The following is a 17484-nucleotide window of genomic DNA, read 5'->3' as shown; positions in this document are numbered from 1 at the left end:
GCCCTAGGTAGTAGCCGCGATAGCTCTCGGCCATGTTAAAAAAACAGATTTAAGATTCAACCACCCATTTTTTTTAATCTTAAATCCTATTTTTGAGCTACTTAGAGGCGTTTTTTGGAAAAATGAGTTGACCTTGGGGATTTTCCAGATTTGCCAGGGGATTGCTCTTTCAATTTCGAGCGTTTTGACATATTATAAGCCTCAAACGAACATTTCTATCAAAAGTTACAACCGTTTGAAGCTTATAATTTCCGTACAGCCAAAAGTACTTCGCCAAAGGGAGTGGCGATATCCACGCCACGTGTCCTATTTCGCCAACAGGACTGGTGAAACCCACCGTCTGCTGCCACGTGTCCTGTTTCGCCAACAAGACTGACGAAATGCTTTCAAAAAGGGACTCCCTCCGTAAAAAGTTTTAAAGCTAACCCCTTTGGGGAATAAGTTTCTAAAAGAAATCCCCTTTGATCAATTTGCCGAATTTTGGAGTCTCAAGGGAGAGTTAAAATCCTAATTAGAATTGTTAACAAAAAAGAATAAAGTATCCATGTTCAAAAAAATAACAAAGTACCCTCTTAAATTTAAAACATAACAAAACTAATAAAAAAAATTAAATAAACTGGTTTTCTCTTGAATTAATTTGAAAAGTAATAAAATAGATTTTATTTTTTAAATATTATTTTTATGTAAGATATTTTTATATTAGTTATACTTTTTCATCTTTCATGTTATATACTCCTTTCTTTCCAATTTTTTATGTTTTGGCCTTCTATTTTTTTTTTCAAAACACTTAATGTTTTAGAATTCCAAAATCTAATTAAATTTTTGTTTCTCAAATATACTATTATTTAGTAGCAATAGCATTGGTAAAGAAATCAAAGGTCGAGTATTAAATAAAGACATTATAGTCCAAAAATAAAAATATTTTAGTTCTATTAAATATTTTATTCCATCTGCAATAACCTTAAACAGTACACCCAAATAATTGATTAAGTGGTGTAAGACTTTACTAAGTTGATTAAGTGATGTAAGACTTTACTAAGTTGACAGGTGGGAAAATAATTTATTTAGCAAGCTAATTTATTTTTGATTCATTTCACGTGTAAAATTTTCTTCGGTCAGTGACACTCGCGTATTATGAACAAGATTAATTTCTGACCTAATGAGTTAAAGGATACTCATCATCTTTGACCCAGGATAAAAAAAAATACCCTTAAACATCAAGAATGTGTTTTTTTTTCAAGTCATAGAAATTTATCCCCAAGAATGAGTTAGGGATGTATCATCCCATGTTTGATACATCACACATGATTTGTGTCCTCTATATTTCCATGGCATGGGAAATTACTTTCTAAAATAACTTATCACTTTCACATGTTTAAGCTTAGAAGACCAAAATGAAAAAAAGAAGTTAAAGGATCAAGATACTTTATTTTATTTCACACATAAAGGAGCAAGGTTCTATTATAGCCTAAAAAGAGCCTTATATCACAACTTTGCAATGCATATCATAAATATTTATTAATAAATAAATAATTTTGAATATATAAATTATATTATAATTAAAATTCATCATGAATAAATATTTTTAAACATATACATCATACTTTAGATTTATGATAAAAAAATCTATTATGATACGATTATTTTTTAATTATTTATATTTTTGATAAAAAAAAATAATTGAAATTTAATTATAAACAAAGATGAAAATGATATATTCAAAAAGATAAGAGGGTAAGAAAACCTCCCTAAAAATGCTATTGTTGAAAAGATTAAAAAAAAAAAACTCTAGCAAACGCTCTTGTTAGATAATATTCTTGAAAAATGTTCATTTCAAATAATTATCTTAATTTATTTTTCACAAAATGTAACTTCTAATTTATATAGAGAGGGAATGTATATATTCAAAGATATTTATTTATTATAAGTTTTAAAAAAATGATTTATACAAAACTTCATTTCAATCTAATGGTAAACTTTAAGATAAAATAACCAGATTATTTTGCATAAATCATCACAAAAATAAACTAAAATTTTAATACTTTTAAAAATAAATAATTTATTATTGAACAATATGTAATAACATAAACATTTTATTATTTTTAATTAATATATATTCTTAAATCATCATTAAAATAAATCAATTTTTTTTAATACTTGTACTTCAATGTTTTTATTTACTTTTATAATCATTAAAATATGTAAATTAAATTAATTTTGCACGATATTTCTTATCTAATAAATATATTTTTATTAGACGAGATAATTAACTTAAAATAAAATTAATATTTTAAAAAAATTACCAAACAACTTTTAACTTAAAAAGAGATTTTAAGCTAAAATATAATAAAATTTGACAAATAACTTATACTTATTTTTTTAACTCTAATTTTTAACTATATTTTTTTACATAATTTTTAACTTTAACTTAAAAGTAACTTTTAAACCAAAAATAAGTTAGATCAAACACACTTTTACTCGTAGACTTTAATGAAAATTATTCCAGGAGAACTAATATTGGACCCTCCAAAATTGTTTTTAGCCCCTACCATCAATGGGCAAATACCATTTGCCTCCTTTATTGTGTCATATAAATTATAAAGTGATGGAATCCTAATTTTATTATGTTATAGAAATTGTGACACAATAAACTTATAATTCTATTGTGTAATTAATTATTAATTCATTTCTATCTATCAAATAATAAAAAAGATGTACAACAGAAGTATAATTTTATTGTACATTATGTAACAAAATCATATTGTAATGCATTCTTTGTTACATAACATTGTGAGAAAGAATATTTTAGAAATTTCAAAAGATGACAGGGGCTAATAGCAATGGTATTGAGACCAATAATAACCCCTTAGTCATTATCCATGAGTAAATATCGACTATTCAAGTATTTTTTTTTTCTTTTTTATATATAAAAAGGTTCTTATAGAGTCAAAAGTATTTTATTCAGAAAAAAAAAGAGTTAAATATTTTCCTTTGAAAAAGAGGTTAGACACAATACATACGGCACCACTTTACCTTAATGACCCATGACTAATTAAGGTGCATTCTAAAACTAGTTGCAATTGGCCGAAGGAAAAAAAAGAAGAAAAAAAAATTGGACCGCGTCCTTTGGAAGAAAGCGAAGGTTTTGTGTATGCCATATTGTGATATGTTAATATATGTGTGTGGGGAAGCACTAGGAGTAGCATGAAGGACTGGGTCTACCAAACCCTAACTAAACGGCATTTACTCCCCAATCCCACACAATACTCCATTCTCAATGGTAGGGCAGTTAAGTTTCCTATTCATTTCCCCACCCTTCATTCCCATCACACGTTCAACCAAGATCCAAAATCAAAGGGAAAAAAACCATTATCATTTTGCATGCCCAAATAACCACAAATAAAAACAACACAACAAAATCACATGCACAAAAGTTTACTAATTTTCAAAATTTAATTCGAATCCTACCCTCATAACTACCATTTAATCCCATATTCGAAATTTAACATGTCACGCGATAGATGTTACATTAAGGTAACAACATTATGATAGTATCAGTTAGCTATAAGGCCCCGGCATGATCAAATCTCAATTCTTCTCTTTCTGTTATTATAACAAATCCCTCTTTAATTAATTTTATTATCTACATCTTTTTTTTTTTTTGCTAATTAATATTTTCAAGTAGAAACCGAGTAAAGGACCATCAAGCATGCGAAAGTTAAAAGTAAGTAGTAACATATCGCAGAATCAAATCTGAAAAATTAAATAGAAACTGAAGAGAGAGAGAGAGAAAAAAAAACATGCATTCGTTTTTATTTTATTTTATTAAGGTCATTTTCCTAAATTACTATGGCATTAACCAGTGGTTGCCTACAGAAAAGACAGGTAGGTAATGTGAGTTACGTGTCAAGCATCAATTTGATAGTTATGTTGTCTCATGAATTTTACATCACAGTCAAGTGATTTTAACCATCAGCTCTTTCTGCCCCCAATTAAAAATAAAAAAACAAAAATACAAAAAGCTTCTTCGTTACAACAAACAAGCCCCAGCAGTTTTCTTTTCCTTGACTTGGACAAGCAAGCAACCCGTTCACAATGCAAAACAACTGCGAATTTCCAAAATTGCCCTTTCATATTCACCCCTCCCCCCTAACCCAATAATCACTTTTTCTCCAAATATGATATAAGATTTAAAATTTAATTTCGAGATATCCAATCCCGAAAATCCGATTCTTCATATTTTCTTTTTTCGTAAAACAGCATCCCAAATTCCCAATCCAATCCCCAAGGGCATTTAAGGAAATTTCAAAAAAAGTCCAAGGCAAAAGAGAAAGAAAAAAAATACTTTTTTTTAAGAAAAAGTCCACTGCAAAAAAGAAAAATAAATACAGAAAAGAAGCAAGCCTCGCATGTTACCTGTCTTTATAAGTTAAAAAAAAAACTTCAATTCATTGCCCGGAAAAGGTAACAAATTGAAAATAATATTCCAAAACAAGAGATAAATAAAGCAAAATAAAAACAAAATCCAGGTTTAAATTTCCTTTTTTTTTTTGAAAAAAAAAAACTTATATTTATCCCACTCCATACACAATTCCACATCCTCTCGCAACACTTTGCAGCTGCTTGCATCTACTCCTCCTTTTATATACAACAAGAACAACAACATAGGCTAAACTAAACACAAACACAACAACACAAGTGTGTGTTTTTGTGTGTGTACGTGTTTGTGTTTCGTGTATTGTTGTGTGTTTTTTTTTGTTTTTTTCATTCATGGAGAAGCACAAGTGCAAGCTTTGCTTGCGGAGTTTCGCGAATGGAAGAGCGTTGGGAGGTCACATGCGGTCTCACATGATGAACCTACCTGTTCCTCCGAAACAGAGCGAGTTGGTGCCGATTCAACTCAGCTTCGAGGCCGAGTCATCTCCTTCGCAGTCTTCATCTTCTTTCTACGGTCTCAGAGAGAATCCCAAGAAAAACTTTCGCTTCGCAGATCCTGAATTCTCGTTCGCAGCAGCGGAAACTTCCTCCGTGATCCTGCAGGACAGGGAGAGCGAGACCGAGTCGTCGAGGAATCCGACTCGGAGACGATCCAAGAGAGCGTGGCAACAACTCGGCGGCGACAGCGGCGGTGGCGGTGTTTCCGATGAATCAGAAAAAAAGATGATGAAAGTTTTTGACGCCGTAAACAAGAACAACAACGAATCCGCAAGTTCGGTTTCGGACACCACGACGGAGGAAGCCGTGGCATTCTGTCTCATGATGTTGTCTCGCGACAAATGGAAGGAAAACAACAAGTTATTATATGATAACAAGGTTGAGATAGCAGAATATAACGATGATTATGATGACGAGGAAGACGAAGACGAAGAAGAAGAGGAAGATGAAGAAATTTACGAATCCGAAGAGGAACTTAAATCTGTTAAAAAGAGTAACAAAGTGCGAGGAAGATACAAATGCGAGACGTGTGAAAAGGTGTTTCGATCTTATCAAGCTCTTGGAGGCCATCGTGCTAGTCACAAGAAGATCAAGCTCAACAACTGCGAAAACAAGAACAAGAACAACAACAACAACAACGACGATGAAGCTGAACAACTCGAAGTTCAGCACGTTGTTGTGGTGGAGAAGAAAATTCACGAATGTCCTGTTTGTTTTAGAGTATTTGCTTCTGGTCAGGCTCTGGGAGGACACAAGAGAACACATGTGATTGGTTCTTCGACTGCTGCTGCAACAACAACTGCGACAGCAATCACAACCGTTTCTGTTAGAAACTCTGTTGCAACTGTTTCGGTTAGAACAACTTCTACTGCTAGAGTTGTTGGAGATAGTTTGATAGATCTCAATCTCCCTGCTCCAATGGATGATGATGAAGAGGAGGAGGGGAATGTTAGCCAATTCGAAGACTCAGCTGTTTCGGATGCAGAGTTTGTTAAACTGTGAAGTTCTTCTTCTGAAACTTATTTGGATTTTCTTTTTTCTTGGGCCCTGTGATCCGAAGGTACAAAAATTTTGGTTCGGTTACTTACTTGCAATTTTAGATTTGTTCAGCCATTTGGGCTAATTATAACTTACAATATGGTTACTCTAAAGTTGATATTTATCTCAATAATTTCACAATTCTTCTTAAATTTGGTTCTTCATGATTGTTATTAGTTTTGAAGTTGGAGTTGGAGTTAGAGTAAGATGAACATCCATAAACAGAGGAACTGAACTTTTTAAGCTTACTTTGTTATATTTAAAATTTCTCTGCTTTTTTTTATATAAAGTAAAAATAATTTACTAGGAGGATTTCTGGGCTCTATTGGGTGTTTTGTGTATCTTTTACTTTTTTTTCTGTGTTGTGGAGATATGCAGAAGAGTTGGAAGCATGCGTGTTTTAGTGGGCTCTGTTTCAGCTTTCAAGGAAAATACTACTAAGTAACTGTTATACCATTCATTGCTTGTGAATATTAAATAAATCAAGTCATTCTCACAAGATGTTGATCAAACCTGCATATTTTTAATGTTAGAAAAGTAACTTCCAACTTCTGGCCCCCAGCATTGTACAGTTCAGGAAGAGGAATATGTTTCCTTCATGTTTCTTTCATTTCTTTATTTTTTTCTCTCTCTCACCAACACAATTAATAGCATGTTTGGATTATATTCAATTCTGAAAATCAATTAAAAAAACACGTTTGAAAGTTAAAACAACAAATAGTTGTTTCAACTTTTTTTTAATTTCTCACCATGATTTTGAGTGTCAGAATCAATTCTAGTAGCTATCGCAACAAGCTATAAGATGTTCCATAACTTTTCTCCTTTCTTTATGTTTTCTTTATTTTTCTTTTGGCAAAAAGAAAACTTCTCTGCCTCTAATCATTTTATCTTCCTGTTGTTGCTGTTTGAGGCTGTTTCCAGCTTTTCACATATATCTTAATAACTAGTAGATATTATTACTAGGTGAATCGGAAAAAGTTAATGGCCACAATAGCCTGGGGATTGAATCTAATTTTTCATTAAGTTTCCATTTCCGTTTTTGGGAAATCTGTAAAGATGAATTGAGAAAAGAGAAAAAGCAAGCAGATCCCTTATTTTATTCTTGGCTGATAAATTAATTTGGCTTAGTTGGGCGTGACTCAAGGTATCTAGCTGAGGCAGGTCTTTTGATTCTTTATGGAAAACTTTGAGTCACACTCATTAAATTTGTAATAAATGACATATGATCCGTTTCATGCATTTGTTGTATTTTTATTTCATTGTATTTTATTATGGGGGTTTGGTCAATTAGTAGATCTTGGGTGGCACTATTAGGATTTAGACTTTAGAGGCCACAATGCTGAGATTTCACTTGAAATAAATCTGACCGGTTAACAACTAAACCAAATTGGAAAAGAAATTATATAAAGTGAGAAATTTGGTGCTTAGATGGAACTACTTAGTAATTGCCTTTATAAAGTAGGACATTAGCCACCAGCCAGCTCTATGATGACACTTCTTGAGTAAGTGATACTATCATAGTTCTAGCTTATACATTTTTTCATACTGTTTCTTTATATGCTACCGGATAAAAAAAAAATTGAGTTTCCTTTTTATTTTGAACAATTTTGTCTTTACACAATTACACTCCTAACGTTAGGTGCAACTTTGAAGATACTCTACAATTTTTATCCTTTTCTTGGATACCATCACATGTCTACTTGATTGTATATTAGTAGAATAAAAGTGCTACTACATGACACAATCTCGTCAATTGGTTGAAAATTGTGTGATTATTTGATTGATTGTGTAAAGGAAAGAGTAAAATTTATATACATTGTTGAACTGAAATTCAATAGCCCAAGTTATTATCACAAGTTGCAATTAACCGTGTAACACAAACGTGTGAATTAATTGGCATAAAAATTATGATAACCAGTTATTTCAAGTTTGAATTCTGAATCTATAATTACTTTAAATAAAAAGTTTGTTGCATATAATAATTTTAATCTACAATATAATTATCTTCAACATAAAATACATGTGATCTCTATGAAATAAATGTAAAATATTCACCATTAAGGATCATGAAAAATTATGTCACGCTTAGATATTTTTATTGATAATTATGAAATTTGAGTTAATTAGATAGTCAATTTTGACTAAGAATGATTACAATTTCTTTATTGTATTGTTGTTTTTAATAAAATAATAAAGAAATTAATATCTTTGTAATTTTTTATTAGCAAAAGTTAAAAGAAAAAGATTTCAAGTGCTTTTGAGAAAAATTGACGCAAAAACTTAAAAAAAAAAACAAAAAAAAAACCTTGAAGACAGTCCGCTTAAGGGATAATGCATTAAAAAATGGTTATGTGAAAGGGTATCTAAATGGAATCTTTGCTAAAAATAGATTGAGATTCGTTTAGTCTATTTCATGTATCTCTAACCTTAATCTGATTTATTATTTTTATCTTTGTAAATAAATTTGGAAGAAAAAATAGATAAACTAGGTTGGAAACCAAAGATAGAGTGTGTAAGTATATGTGGGTGGAAACAAATATCATTAGATAGAGAAAATCATTCACATTACATATAGTTTTGGCATATTAGATCCCAACATATTCTTAATTCATGTTTTTATCTTTTCTTTTTCTTATCTTTTATATTAAATTTTTTTTATCTATTTTATATTCTATTTTTTTTTATCTTTATCATCTTTTATTTTAAATCTTTATCTTAACTCTTACCTTTCTTCATCTTCTATTTTTAATTCTTTATCTCTTGATGGTAAATTGGGTTTGCATCAATCAAAGTACAAACAAAATTAATATGGATTTGATATTCGGACTTCCAAATACTTTATTACTTGAGACAATTTGATACACTTGCTAATTTCATCTTGAAAATTATAGATATATGATGTAAAGGCAATGAAGCATTGTTCTAATGAACACAAGAAAAAAAGTAAAATCTGACATTAATGACGATATTTATTATGTACTTTGTAGCATCCATTACTCAACATTTCAAGGTTGATAACTGTAGAATAAAATATCAATGATGGAAGATTATGATAAAATTAAGTGTATATAAAATATAACAATTTTTAAAATTAGTCACAATATTAATAATTACTAATACGCTTTTCTATAATATGCTTTGTTTTAAGTAATTAATCTTTTGAATTTTTTGGTGAGTGATCTTTTGAATTTGATAATGCACAAGAACATTGACTTAATTTAATGACAAGAAATATGGTCATGACTCGAGTTTTGATCTTTTACACTTAAACTCACAACTTGCTCCCTTTTTTTTGTCTTTTATCTTTCTTTTGGATAACCAAGCACTTTTGCATCCACGAACCAGGAATGGAGATTTCTTGCCTAAACTTCCAAGAATATTTTTAGAAATCAAGTAAACTAATCAATCAACTCATCTTCAAGTGCTCTTTTGGCACGTATGCAAATAGCCAATGTTCGCAAGTCTCAACTTGATGGTATCAGTACCACATAATTCTCAATTATCATGAATTAATAATAATATCAGTAGCTTTTGGGTTTGGAGGTCTTGTGGAAACTCTCATTAGTAAAGTACTAATAATACTAATATTCTTCACTGTGAAATCCTATGCTTCTGCCATCGGGAGCCAAATTAGTTAAATGAATGATTTTGAATTTAAAAAAAAGAAGTAAATTGAATGATAATATTTTCGGATCATTTAATACTAGAAGTTTTTTCTTTCTTTTTTAATATTTCTATCATGATTGTGTAACTTTTGGTTAAAAATGTAAAAAAAAATTTAAAAAAAAAAAAACAAATTGACTATGCCCTAACACTAAATAATTTTGCACTTTTATCTGATCACAAACTTACTATATATCTATAATAGAGAAATGCTATTTTACACGAATTAGAAGAATCATCGACATGAAACATACCAAACAACACGTGTAATTGTTTTAAAAGGATACTAAGTATATTTTAAATTTATCCGAAAATCATGGATGGTTAAATATATAATTATTTGTCTCTTTTGGTGCTGCAACCTTTCTTCGTACAGTGTAGCATTTTCCTTTATAACAAATTTATTAACTATTATAATAATAATAATCTTAAAAACTATATATCAATGACAATTTTTTATTAGTTGACCGTGTATTTTTTTATTCATAATCATTAATTTTTATTTTCTTATTATAATTGTGTATCATAAAATATCATGTCCAAGTTAACGTAATTCGAGTAAATAGTAAATACACGTAGGGGATTGAGACTCAGAATATCTTGTTTAAATTCATGTATGATAATTTGTGTATTTTTATTATGTAAATAAAAGAAGGCTCTCTCGTATATGCAGTACATGGGTATATATAAATACTGTTAATAGTTTTATAAAAAAATATTAAATCCATTAAAAAGCCGCATTAGTTTATTATTCTTCACATATCATCCATGTCAGCCATGAACCTTCTCGTAGACTTGGTCAAATTTATGATACAAATATTCTCATTCTCTGTGGTCTGTACCATACCAATATATATTCCCTCAACAGTTTTGAAACCACTCACACATGGTTAAGCCAAAAAAAGAGATGTCTATGGACGATATCCCAGTTTTTTTGGGTACAATATCCACGATTCCAATTCAATTAACTTTTGGAGAACAAAAGAAAAAGATTGTGATTCTTTTTTCTTCTACTTTTTTTGTTTGGGTGTCATAGATTATGGATGTTTTATGTTAAATAGATTATTTTTTATTTATATAAATATAACATACTCTTAGACCACGGTGTCAACTCTTTTAAGTAAAATAACTTGAAAAAAAAATATAATACATTATATTAGATAAAATTAAACTAAACATTTAGTTGGAAGATAAAAAACTAACAAGTAACTAGAATCTTTCAAACTAATCATAAGTGTTGATAAAACTAACCCTTGAAATAATTAAAAACTGTAACATGATATATCTGGATAATAAAAAAATTAAATAAATATTCTAAAGATAAAAAGAGAATAAAATATAAAAGTTAAAAATTAACGTTTTAAAAAAATATTACTTTAAATAACATTTATTTTTAAAAAATATTAGAAAACTACTAAAAAAATGTTAGAAGTTAGTTAACAAAGTTTTATTTACTAACAATTAAATAAATTTTCTAATAATAAAACAAAACTAAAAATTAACTAAAATCACCCGTGGAACGCTTAGTATTTTGTATCTACTTCAAAAAAAAAAAATTAGAGTTTTCTGTAATAAATGAAATTTCTAAAAATATGACAAAGTAAAGTTGATTGTTAGTATTTGTAAACAGTGAAACTGAAAGCTAAATCGGGAAAAATATTAGAAAATCATTATCTTGTATATACAAATATTTAAATATGAGAGAAAATACTCAAAAAATAACCATGCATGATGTGTGTGTCTCTATGTGTATACATATTCATGATTAAAAAAAATGCAATACATAGTCATGATGATAATAGGTGTAAACCATAGTAAATTGATATTTTTAATAATGGCTGAATTAATTATTTAATTATGTGAATTAATAAAATTATTAGATTTTTTTGTTCTTTCATTCTGAATCAGATTCAAACACTTCTGTTTTCTGTAAAAAAAAAAAAAAAAACAGATTCAAACACGTAATTAGGAAATAAATAATTAAAAGTCGTTATTGTGAAGTCTTCGTTAATGGAATAGATGAAAACAGGGTATTTTGACCAAAAAAATGTCAAAGTAAATTTAAACAAGGTACTATTATTTTATAATACAAAATTATTTTCTTATTATAAGTTATTAAAAACAAATTCAAATATTAAAAATATTAAATATTTTTTTTACATCATTTGACATTTCTTAACTAACTTATCAATCAATCTTACCAAACACTTTAACATAAGTTTGTTTAAGTTCATTATATTAAAAAATCATTTTTAATAAAACAAGTAGATTTCTATTTTTCTGATGTATTTATTTAAATTATTTATACTTAACATAAAAAAAATTTATGTTTTTTAAGAAAATAAATCATATCTGCTTATTCAAAAAACATTTTCTAAAAATAATTATTTTTAAATTGTTTTTTTAGTTTAAACAAATTCAATCAATCAGTTAACTTATACACTTTTAGATTTTTAGCTCATACTTATAGTTTATAAGTTATTCATCATCAGCTACTTTTATTAAGCACGTTGAAAATAAAACAATTTTCTTCTAATACCTGACATATGGCACATGGCGGGGTGCATATTCTATTAAAATGATGACAAATTTTATATTTTACGAAGAAAGTTAACGCAAGGACTTGAAATTGTCTCACTGAAGTGTCAAAGCATAATTCAAATTTGACAAAGTACTTGTAGTGGTATTTATAAATAACTACATGTATTTCTGGTATTTATGGATATTTTAAATTTATATGAAATTTGAAAATATATATTAAAAATATTAAAATGAAATTATTTAAAATTGTAAAAAGAAAATGTATAGTTTTCTTTTAGAAAAAATGAAAGTTGGTTGAGATTTATAGACAAAGAGAAAAACTTAATATACAGAAAATGAAAAAAATAATTAAGGATATATGCAACCGAGATTATAACGTAAAAGGAAAATTGTTAACTTGAAAAATAATAAAAGAAATTTTTATAATTTAAAATTGTGAAATGCAAACAATGCTAGTAAAGGAACAAGAGAGTACAATAAGAGATGTTTCAAATTCAGGGGGAAAAAGAAGAAGAAGAGATGTTTCAAAAGAGAGACTATATTTTATTTTATGAAAGATAGATTTACCATTAAAAGTCCATGTAATTAAATATAAAAATTATTATTGGTTCAATATTCATTCTTTTAGGAGATTAAGTCAATATTCATCACGCTATAATAAATTGTATTTTCTCTTCAAATCTGTTATCAAATTCATTTAATTATTTGTACATGGTTTAATGATCCTCATCCATGGGCAAGGATACTAGCTAGTAAAATGAAATTCCACCAAAAAAAAAAAATTAATGAATAGAATACGCATAAAAAAATTAATGAATAAAGTAAAATTTTATACTCCAAGATTAAATTTTACCTTTAGTGATTTTTGTTCCAAGATTAAACTTCATCCAGATAGTTTTGTCGCCATTTTAATAATCCAAGTACCTTTCCCTTCTTCCCACACCATGTCTCCACATTTGACTTTTGAAAATAAAAAATAAATAAAAAATGACTGGCTTCTATAACAACACCCGGTAGCAATGCCTCTATTCACTTGACTAGTATTTACTGCATGTGTTATTGACCAAAATCACATTTTCCTTTTCCTCCTTAGTTTATATCCATCATTTTATATTCCCCTCCTATGTTTAAATTGATTATGGCCTTCCAATGAAACCACCCATCTCCATCTTATCTTCCTTGTCCAATATTTTCAAAGGGGTTTTTCCCCCTTGCTAGAAGGATAAGCCTATAAAAACCACCCCTTTTAAAGAGCACAATTTTGTAGAAATAGAAAACACCAAAAATCATAGCCGTAACAATTTTTGTTTCACTATTTATGGTGCTTTGCTTTCACGCTGACATAATAAGGTGGCAGCCCAACATGTTTAGAAAACTGAAAGGATAATGCAATTTGATGAGAAGATTAAAGAAAGCTTGGGTTGGCTGGCCTTAATGGTTGGGAACTAAGAGGGCCATATGAGTCGGTGGGTCGGTTCTTGCTCCATTCATTAAAAAATAAAGAAGAAGAAAAAAGTGGTTTAATAAGACAGACATCAAAAGGAGAAATTGAAGTAGAAGAGGAGTGAGGTTGTGTAATTGTGTTGTTGTGTTTTATTTTTTTGTCCTTGTGAATTGTGAGATTGAGTGCCACACTTCCAAGTGGTGGTGGGCGAAGACTAGATTGGGAAAGAAAAAAGAGAGAGAGAGAAGAAAAAAAAATTGCTTTGGTTTTTAGGGGGTTGTGACTTAAATAGGCTTCCAAAAGGACAGAGTCAACAAGGTGATCTTTTCCCTCCCCCTTAGGCTTTCGTTTTCTTTGTGAAAGGTCTAACCAATATGCTACATCATCATCATCATTATCATAATAGAAAATCGCTTTTCTGAGGGGTGTTTCAAATCATCAAATTTGGCACCAATTGTTACGTATGCTATAGAATAGTGGGTTTCATTGGGGACACTGATTGGAGTAGATGGCACTACGCGCCCCGGTTCTCAATATTTGGTCATAAAATTGTGGGATATATTTGGCTTCATCTCAAGGGTTAAATAAATGGTACGGTGTATTTGCTAGGTTTGTGGCAATGTAAAGAATTGCTATTGCTTGTATTTGTCCTTGGACAAATCAGGTGGTGGGATATCACTTGTGAGGGAAATTGATCCAAACTTTGAGATTTGTTTGCTTGGGTTTTGGGCATATGATAAGTCAAGGGACCTTTCACATCAAACATTAAAAGTGAAACTCCCACCGCATAACCAAATTTATTCTTTAAGGTCTACCTTTTATAACTCCCATGGATAGTTTGGTTGGAACGTGGTGATCAAGGATTGGGTGTTTGAAAATTTCCTAGGTTTTGTGTTCATACCGTTAATATGTTACTAACTCTTTGTGCAAAAGAAAAGGAGGGGACGTGGGGGGGTACACTTTTATTGTTTTCAATTTTCATCGTAGTCATCCTCTGCCTACTTAAGAAAAAAGCCTATGAGCATTTAATTATTTGTATTATTACCAACCAAAGTATGACATAATTGATCTTTGATATGGCACCGCATTGATGTCATTCTTTTTTCTATAAATTATGTGATTTTTAACCAGAATTTGACTCTCTTTTTATTTCATCCAGGAGTGAGCTAATTAAGCTACCCCTTTTCAAAGCCTCCCCTCAAGTTGAATGCAGGACCAATTTCCATTTAGATGGGTAGTAGAAAGGAGAGCCAAAAAATAAGTCAAGCAAAGTACGCACATAGCATGGGGTTCAACTCAATTAGCCATGTGATAGATTAGGTGACTGCCAAACTTTTAAGACTATGCTTTGTTAAATTAAATAACTAATCTTAGAATTACATGAATCATAGTTGTGCAAGTAGACCATTACTTACCCATTTTGCTGGGGAAAAAAATTACTTAGCACATCCAATTTGATTCTCAAATCATACCTTAGTTGAACAAAACTGATCAAATCTACAACATAAGTTCATCTATATAACCTCTCATAATTGGGAAGTAACAAGTTGAACCCATTTGATAAGCTCAAGTTCTCTAGTTTCAAATGATGAAAAGAAGTCAAACAGAAATTATGCCTATTACTCGTACATATTTCTTTCATGGTGTGGCTTGCAACCTAACAACCACTACTTAAAAATTCACAAGAAAAAAAAAAAAAAACTAATTGTTTTTGCTGCCGTATTTCTTCTGTAGTTACCTAACATAGATCAACTCCACCGCACAAAACACAATTTGTGAAAACCATGGAGCACCCCATGTGTGAAAATAGTGATATTTAAAATGATAAAGTAAGAACAAGATGCTCAATTAGTTGCCAAGAATTTATTGAAGGGAACCTGTGGTGTTTCCTTTCTTTTACTGTATTTCCTGACTATGCTAACAAAACATTAGAGCAATAGTGTTGTGCCAAAAGTTAACCTTATATTACATGCAAAATGCCTAGACAAGGTGTCTTACTTTGGAGTTGAAATTGAATCCTTCCACACAATTCTTTTTTCTTCTTTTCAAGTTTCAACCCTCTTTGTTAAATAAACTATTTTATTTATTGCTGCCTGTCATTTTTGTTATGCACTAAATTAAAGGGTTGCCTTGGGTTCACTCCACAAACACCATGATTCCATGCCCCTCTTACATTAAAGTCTAAAGTCATGCACACTAAAAAAGCCCTCCACTACTTAAGCCTTGTTTGTGTATCACACTATCACGTGTGATTGTTTCCCATAAGAAAGATGCTAATTAGGACTACTATTTATGAAATTCACATCTGGTCCCATGCAATGGGATTGTCCATTAACAACCAATCACAGGATAAGGCTGCAGCATCTCCTGGTCTCACAAAGTGTGGAAACTTTGTAGCCGCAAGTAATTCTTCTTGCTGCTTAATTGCTCAGGCTTTTGGTTTTTTGTGGCTATATGGAAAATTAAACTGAAATTCGTGAGAGTTGTTATTCATTGGTTTTTGGTTTTTGTTTTTTTAAAAGGAAAGCTATTAATTGTTCGCTTTCGGTTCAAAGAAACATAAGCTCCTTTGTTATGTGATACCATCTTGAGGTGATCTTGAATTATGTGAGTGTTTTGATGATTATTCAAGTTATATTTTAGATACATTAATTATTCAGGTATGTACTTTGAGAGTCAACATTTATTTATATTTTGAGAGGTATATTATACATTAAAATAAGACCGATAGATGAAATATTACATAATTTTTAAATTATGTAAAAAAAATAATTTAAAGAAATATCAAAAGTATATTATATGTTAAAATTGGTATGCTCAAAGATCGATGCCTCCCACAATTGAGATATGATACCTCGGTTAAATTACAAAGAATTAAATAACTTTTAGGTAGTTAATAAAAATTTAAATTTTGCTTTAAAAAAAACAGAGTTATTGATATATTAAATTATTAATTTTTAAATTATGTATTTATAAATTTTTAAATTATTTAATAAATTTTCATTTTCTAACAGCTAACAATTACTTTTTAAATGTAAAAAATTAAACTAAAATCAAGCAATCCCTACACAGACCAATAAAACAAAAATTTATATTCAATTCAACAACATAACAACAACCACAAATGTGAAAACTCATTCAATCCTCAACATAACAACAAAAACTCATCGCCAACACACCACACCACCTAGACGATCATCTTGCCACACCTAGGATGATAAATAACCGTCAATTTGTTCCCTTTTTTTTTTTTTTTACTAAAATACTCATTTTGACAAGTATGAGTATGAGTACAAGTGCACGCATGCACTCACACACACCCATCCACCTACCCACGCACACACGCAAACGCATACACATGTTGTTTAATTTTTAAAAATATAAATTAATTAGCTTAATAGCTAAATAATTAAAATTGTAGTTAAATAACAAACTAAAACTTATACATTTGACTAAAATTATAATTTAATTCTTAATTTTTTATCTTTAATTTCTTTGTTATTCACTTTTTTATATGTTTTTTGAATTAAAATATAATCAATAGCTTAATATATATAATTTATTTTAAAAAATATAAGCAAATTAAAAGTATAAAAAAATAGTATAACGAGTTACCTACGAGTATACCCAAACCTAATAAAACTCAATGGAATGGAATGAGTATTAAAATTATAAATCTATCTCTTTTATACCTAAACTAATACTCATCCCACCTTTTGTGGGAACGTGAATGAGGAGAGCTAAATCTATCCCCGACCCTTCCTATTGTCATCCATGGCCACATTCATGCAACAACCACCTAACACCAAAATTCCATATTTGAAATTACAACAATAGATCTAAAAGATTTGGTCTTGGAAGTG

General features: G+C 29.5%; 1 protein-coding gene across 1 annotated transcript; it reads left to right on the top strand.

The window, feature by feature from the left end:
- Positions 1 to 4671: 4671 nt before the first annotated feature.
- Positions 4672 to 6103, top strand: LOC100780611 (zinc finger protein ZAT9-like). Its single transcript, NM_001253070.2, has one exon. It carries the CDS (start codon positions 4771 to 4773, stop codon positions 5935 to 5937), a length of 1167 nt encoding a protein of 388 aa, NP_001239999.1. The 5' UTR covers positions 4672 to 4770; the 3' UTR covers positions 5938 to 6103.
- The last annotated feature ends 11381 nt before the right edge of the window (positions 6104 to 17484 follow it).

The sequence above is a fragment of the Glycine max genome, chromosome 3 (assembly GCF_000004515.6).
Source record: "Glycine max cultivar Williams 82 chromosome 3, Glycine_max_v4.0, whole genome shotgun sequence".
NCBI classification, from domain to species: Eukaryota; Viridiplantae; Streptophyta; class Magnoliopsida; order Fabales; family Fabaceae; genus Glycine; species Glycine max.
Note: the sequence above shows the minus strand (reverse complement) of the source record. Positions and strands in the feature narration are given on the sequence as shown.